Source organism: Giraffa tippelskirchi, chromosome 4 (genome assembly GCF_054371585.1).
Source record: "Giraffa tippelskirchi isolate mGirTip1 chromosome 4, T2T-mGirTip1v1.2.pri, whole genome shotgun sequence".
Lineage (NCBI taxonomy): Eukaryota > Metazoa > Chordata > Mammalia > Artiodactyla > Giraffidae > Giraffa > Giraffa tippelskirchi.
This window is the reverse complement of record NC_137278.1, coordinates 205,244,151-205,250,590: the sequence shown is the minus strand read 5'-3', so window position 1 is coordinate 205,250,590 and position 6,440 is coordinate 205,244,151. Positions and strand designations below refer to the sequence as shown.

At 55.8% G+C, this 6,440-nt stretch overlaps 1 protein-coding gene across 12 annotated transcripts in view; it reads right to left on the bottom strand.

The window, feature by feature from the left end:
- Nucleotides 1–3,343: 3,343 nt before the first annotated feature.
- ZC3H7B (zinc finger CCCH-type containing 7B) overlaps nt 3,344–6,440 on the bottom strand; it is a 56,251-nt gene continuing 53,154 nt past the window's right edge. For 10 of the 12 annotated variants that reach the window (XM_081587644.1, XM_081587645.1, XM_081587646.1 and 7 more), the window contains one exon: nt 3,344–6,384. In XM_081587644.1, coding sequence (XP_081443770.1) covers nt 6,138–6,384 — 247 coding nt within the window. In that variant the 3' untranslated portion in view covers nt 3,344–6,137. The remainder of the gene's footprint in view (nt 6,385–6,440) is intronic. The other 2 variants (XR_014081567.1, XR_014081568.1) reach the window with 1 other exon arrangement.

The window sequence follows — 6,440 nt, the reverse complement described above, 5'->3', positions numbered from 1 at the left end:
CAGTCCCCTCCCTGGCCCTCTCACCAGGACACTGGCCCCTGTGGTCCCTGGGCCACTTACTTGAACGTGAGGTTGAAGCCATGATTCTGTATGGCAGTCTCCACAAAGACCGACACCAGCCTTGGCAGAGCAGGGGAGGTGGGGGGGCCAGTGGCGGGCTCCTCCCCTCCATACACTGATGTAGCATCTTGAACAAGCTGTGCTGCTCTTTGGAGTCTCAGCTCCAAAACCACCAAATGTGGCGACCTTCATGGCTCCTTTCAGCTCTGGTTCTGTCTCACACTCCGGGTTTGGGTGCAATAAGCCTTTGGTTCCCTGCACTTGTAGCTGATTTCTATGTCATCCTTCCCCACTTTCCAAAATTCCATTTTGCCCAAACAGCACATACGTCAGGATGCCTTCGAGCCTCTCCTTTTCTCAACAGCCCCCAGCTTATTCCCCAATTACCCTCTTTTCCACCCTAACGTGAGCACGTATGTGTGGTACTCAGTTGTGTCCAGCTCTCATGATTCCATGGACTGTAGCCTGCCAGGCTCCTCTGTCCATGGGATTTCCTAGGCAAGAATATTGGATTGGGTTGCCTTTTCCTCCTCCAGGGGATCTTCCTGATCCAGGGATCGAACCCACATCTCCTGTGCTGGCGGATTCTTTACTGCTGAGCCACCTGGGAAGCCCTTTCCACCCTAATAGCCCTCCCAAAACCATGTTCTTTCCCCAAATTAAAAATTAATTTCCATTATTGAATACAAAAAACAGTATGTGGCTCAAAGCTCAAAGCTTTTGATAAAGGTGCACTTCAGGAGTGTCATTTCCAGCCCCGTTCCCCTTCCTCATAACAGATTTAATTTCCTATTTATCCTCCTAGTTCCCTTTCCTCTGTGACCCCGGAGGGGTAGGGGCTGAGTGTGGAGGACCTGCTGTGCACATTGCCTCAGTTTAACCTGTGACTTGCAGGCTGGGGCTGGGGCTAAGTCGGTGCATTAACTGTCTGTTGGCCCAGTAACAAGTTCATGTGCCAAGCTGGCTTTACCCCAGTGGTGAGTGGCCACATGCCCACAGAGGGTGATTTGGGAGGCAGCGGGAAGTCCCTACGTGTCTCAAATGTGCCCGCCTGCTGCGTGCTATTCCGTTCTAGGAAGTTCGTTCCTGTCAGACCCTTTCCGATGCACGAATGTATGAAGCCTCTAAGACTGTGGATGATTGCTCACTGCCTACCTGGCACCAGCCTAGGCCTTGTAAGGAATTCAAAGCTAAATAACAGACCGGGCCAAGCCAGGCCCTGCCCTTAGGGAATTTTCATGCCATGGAAAGTCAGTCCACGTGGCACCCCCACTCACAGCCAGGGTGTCCAGCTGGCAGCATCACACATGGCTCACACAGGGGCCACATCAGCAGGACGCTGGGTCAGGCGGCTGGGGGGGCGTGCAGAGGCAGGGGAGGGGCGGCACATGGAAACCTGGACATGTCCAGAGGGGCCTGCATGCCTTGGGTCTCCTGGCTCACGGGTCTGGTGGCTGTCCTGGTGGGGGCTGTATGTGCGTGCAGTTTGGGCAGAGCCCCCTAGGTGCCCAGGCAGCCTCTCACAAGCAGCTTCCCCGGAGGCAGGAAGGAGGAGCTGGAGAACCATGGTGATGGCAGTACGCACGCACGGTAGGCCCTAACCACAGGACCAAAGGCCAGCAATGGGCCTACATTCAATATCTGGGTTACTTAGCTCAAGCCAGCTCGGGCACCTTGATGAATGAAGCCACTGACCGTAAATATCTAGGTTACATTGGGCATTTCTAGGTTACATGTCACACGTGGAGATGCACATGTGAAATGCAATCAAGAAAAGGGTAGATGCAGAGCAATAAGTACACATTGATTACTATGATCTAATATTTTTAAGGCTCAAGTCCAGGCTCACCTCCCCCCAGGAAGCCCTCACCAGCTCCCCTGCGTGGATGTGGTACCTCCCGTGGCACCTGGTGTCTCCCACCACTGTGTCTGTCACATCATCCTACACTCTTCCCTACAGGCCCATCTCCCCCCGGCAGACTGGATTCCAGGAAGGCCACATTTTGTCTATCATCTTGTTGTATCCGTAAGATCTGAGATGGCACGAGTGTTCAGCTAATGCCCACCAACCTGAGCTAAGAGAGAACTGGATGAGAATTCAGAGGAATTTATGAGAATCTAAGAATTTAGTCCACTAGGTTCACTGAAGTACTGCTTATCTTATTCTTTGACTTTCTAAGTTTAATGGAGGTTCTGATGCATGTTAACGATCTCTTCAGCCTGAGGACGGGTCTGCATTTTCTCCCGGGAGCTGGACCTTGCCATACCCCTCAGATTTTTCACAGTGCATCCAGGGGTGCTGAGAACCCCAGAACGCCAGTGCTGAAGGGACCTTGCTGATCACCCAGTTGTCACTGGTCCTCCATCTTTTTTGTCTCTTTTCTGAGGGTCCTTGGAACCCTTCACAGAACCTCTGTGAGCTGAGATGTGGACTCCAAATGTGCAGGTTGCTATAGAGACAGACTTGCTGTATCCACAGTGCCTGGCGTGCAGAAGGTGCTCCATCAAGTCAGCTGCTCCTGTTATTCATCTGGTCATTTATCAAGCATCTGAGCCCCTACTGAGTACCCAGTCCAGATGATTCCCAGTCCTCAGAGGATTCATAGACCTTCGACCTCTGTCCCTGGAGCCACTGCACCCTGTAGTTTGAAATTGTCTGGTGAGAGCTTACTCTCAATTGTATATGGCTGCTCCCATCAGGACCCCTTCCATCACCTGCAGCCACACACAATCCAGGAGATTTGCAAAAGGGCCTCCGGCAGATACAGGGGTCCCCAACTGAGAATCCCTGATCCATTCTGCTGTCTCTTAAAGATGAGGAAGCTGGTCCCATGTGACTCAGACCTCCCTCAGGCCCCGAGGAGTCCAGGCTGCACAGAGGCTCACGTTCCAAAGCGCGTCAGAGCCCCTTACCTTTCTGGAATAAGCCACCCCCAAAAAGGGCACAGAGATAGCACAGGGTAAAAGCAGGAAAGTATGGGTACAGCTGGAGTCCCCACACAGAGGCCATGAGCAGACAGGCTGCAGAAGACCCAGCAAAGTGTGACCCCTGGGGCCACTTAAACCGAGCATAGTTTGTCCCTGCCAGCGAGGCTCTGTGTGACCCGGGGTCAGCCAGGCTGCCCTGTTTGCACGAGGACACAGACCTTCTGCCCCTCACCCCTCAGAATGTCTGCCTTGGGGCATGCCCTGTGCCAGCCAGCCAGCCAGCTCTGCCCCACAAGGGCCCCCTGACACAAGCGCTAGGAAGGGAGGAACAGGAGTGACACCTCGGGGACAGAGGTCAAAGTGCACATGTTTATTTTCTAGAACAAAGGCTAAAAGAAGCAAGTTTCTTTCATTTTATTTTAAGAAGGACAAAAATTGTTATTAAAACATCTACATTATTATCAAGATACTAGACCTTATGAATATTTAATATTAAAGTGTGGTATTCTTAAATTTTTAATACACAGACATTTTTAAAGGACCATTAAGTTGATTACTGCCCACCTGAAAAACACAGCCTTCCTCCCGGCCCCATCCCTAAGGGACCCTCACATCAAGGGTGCCTGTCCCCTCTTCGCCATATCTGCCATGATGTCTAGTCCCTGCCTGCCGGTTGAGGGGGGCACAGGCCCGCTCCAACTCTCTGAGCCTCTAGGTCGGGGTCAGAACTGAAATAAACACACTCATCATTCAGAGTGCACACCTGTCTCCCACCCCCACCTCCTGTTCCCTGCCTGCCTCTGGCTCACTTCCAGCCCCATGGGGGAATCCAGCTCTGGCCAGACCAGGGCGCTCCCAACATCCCAGGGCCCTCTGCATGGATAACAGGTTGGAGAAGAAGAAAAATCTGGATTCTAACCCTATTTCTTTGGGTGGGAGACAGACACCAAGTCCTTCTCTTTCCCTGAGCATGCATGCTCCCTCCCCACTTGGCTGGGGTGGTCTGGTAGCTCTGAGGCAGAGCTGAGCCCAGGCAGGGACCACTTCTGCCCCTGCTGCCCAAATTACCTGCCCCCCCCACCCCGCTCTGGTCCCTCAATCCTTGCAAAAGGCTTGCTGACCCCGAAAAGCCCTCCTCATTATGCCAGGATGGCTGCATTTTCTGGCCAAATGCTTTATCTTTAGCCCTCATTCTTTATCATTAGAAGTGATTCCTCGGATACCACACACATATATAATATTATATAGAGCGATATATTTAATACCTGTGTATATATGCATCACGGGGGCGACATATATACACACTAAAAACAAGGCTGGTGACGACAGACTGCAACGGCACGGATCAGGGAAAACAAGTGTCATCAACATTCACAGCCACGGCCCCCACCTCGAGTCTCTCCTCCCCCTCCAGCCGCGCCACCAGCACCCAGACTCCGCAGTGCTGGCCTGCTGGGGGGAGGGGCAGGGAGAGGAAAGATGCATGCCACAATTATTAGGAAGAGGTTGGGCAGCGGCAGCGAGAACGGGGTTCTCCGCGGCCCAGGGTGCCCGTCATCATATCGTCGCACACTCGAAATTCTTGTTTGAGGGGAAATAAAGGGTATTCCATTCTCTCTGTCTCACCCCCCACCCCACACCGCTGACTCCAGCCTCGGTCCTCGGCTCCCTCCGGGGGACCCCACCTCTTGTGCCAATGGTGTGGGGCGTTCTGGAATGTCTAGGGAACCGGGGGAGGCTGGGTGCCCACGGGGGTTGGGAGGGAGAAGAGGGGGTGCACGCAGACACATCAGACAGGAGGGATGGGAGAGGGCTTGGTGGGGGGAGGCGGGTGGGAGTTGGGGGTCATCTGGGGTCCCAGGCAGCTGGCAGGGCCGGGATCAGGGAGGGGCTGGGATGGAAGGTCCTAACTGTATGTCTGGATTGAGGGGAGAAGATGGAAGGACTCTGCTGAGTCCCTAAGAAAGAGGGGCTGTGTCCGATCCTGGAGCAGCCCATAGTGCCCATGGTCAAGTCTTCCTTCTCCCCATGTTCCATGACTGCCCACCCTCCCAGTCCCCTCCCCCCTAGGACCTTGTGCAGAACCTGAGCCCACAAGCACCCTGCCAGGTACCACCTCTCTGGAGCAGGCCATAGGGAAGTGACCTTCACAGCTACACTCCTTCCAACCATCCTCAGAGGGAACTGTCCCTCTACAGGGCGTGGACATGACCCACTCCTGGGTGGGGCTGCCTGGGACCCCAGCTGATGATTCAGAGACTGTCCCATCCCTGCCGAGAGCCTGGAGGTTCCAGCTGGTAACTGGCCCTGAGTCTTGTGACCACATGTGCGTCCCAGCTGTGCCGTGCCGTGCGCTGGGGATGCTGGGCAGATCACTCCTCTCTCCTAGGCCTCAGTTTTTCTAGCTCCAAAATGGGGGTTGGGGATGTGTTATCTCTGAAGGCTCCGATGATCTACAATCTACATTCGGTGGCCCACAGGGAAGAAGGGCTGGGTGGATGGCCTCAGCAGAGAGCCAGTCTCCCCAGTCAGGCTGCAGAGACCATGAAGTCCAGCAGCTCCCATTCTTCCAACCAGAGGGGAACTGAGGCCCCAGAGGGTTAAGTGACCTGTGCAGTGTCTCCAGTCCTGTCCTGGGGCTGTGTTTTAAAGCTAGTTGGGGCCTCCTGCCCTTGCTGTGTCCTGATCTGCCCCCAGGGGCGGGGAGGTTTGGGTGGGAGTGGGGCAGGGAGAAGGACCCTCCTGCTGCAGATTCAAGTGGGGGACCCCAGGCTCCCCAGCCCTGAGCATTGGGCCCCCTTGAGGAGCAGACAGAAGTTAAAGCTGTAGGCTGAAGTTGGAGGGGTCAGCCAGACCCCTCCCTCCACAACCAGGAGAGCTGGGGTCGGGGAAGGGAGGCACTGCCCAGGGCTTCAGTAGGATGAGAACCCTGGGACCGAGGGGTGGGGGGCAGGCTGCAGCTCGTGCACCTGGGTATGCACTGGGGCGGCGGTGGGGGAGGGGGCAGAGAGGATGGATGGGGCCCCGGGGTGGGGGGCTGCCCAATGCCCCCCACCCCCAGCCCTGGCTGGCCCCAGTCCTCCTAACAGGTGCTCTGCTCCCACCCCTGGCCCCTGATCCTAGGACTTCACCCGTGGCCGAGAGCTGGCCTAGTCCCCGGTGCCGGCGGCAGTGGAGGGGGCCTCCAGGGCAGCACCAGGGGCGTTCCCGTCCTCCTGCAGCAGGAAGTTGTATTTGCCGAAGTCGTCGTCCCGTGGGCACAGGAGCATGTCCTTGCGGGCCTTGGCCAGCTTCTGCTTCAGAACCTCACGCCGGTCCAGCCACTCGTTGAGCTCCTCCTGCCCGTGAGCGCAGCGGCACTTGTCCCCGTCCGGGCAGGCCTTGCCCTTTTGCAGCCTGCGGGCAGCAGGAGGCTCACTGCCCAAGCCCTGTGCCCTGGCCTCCACAGGCTG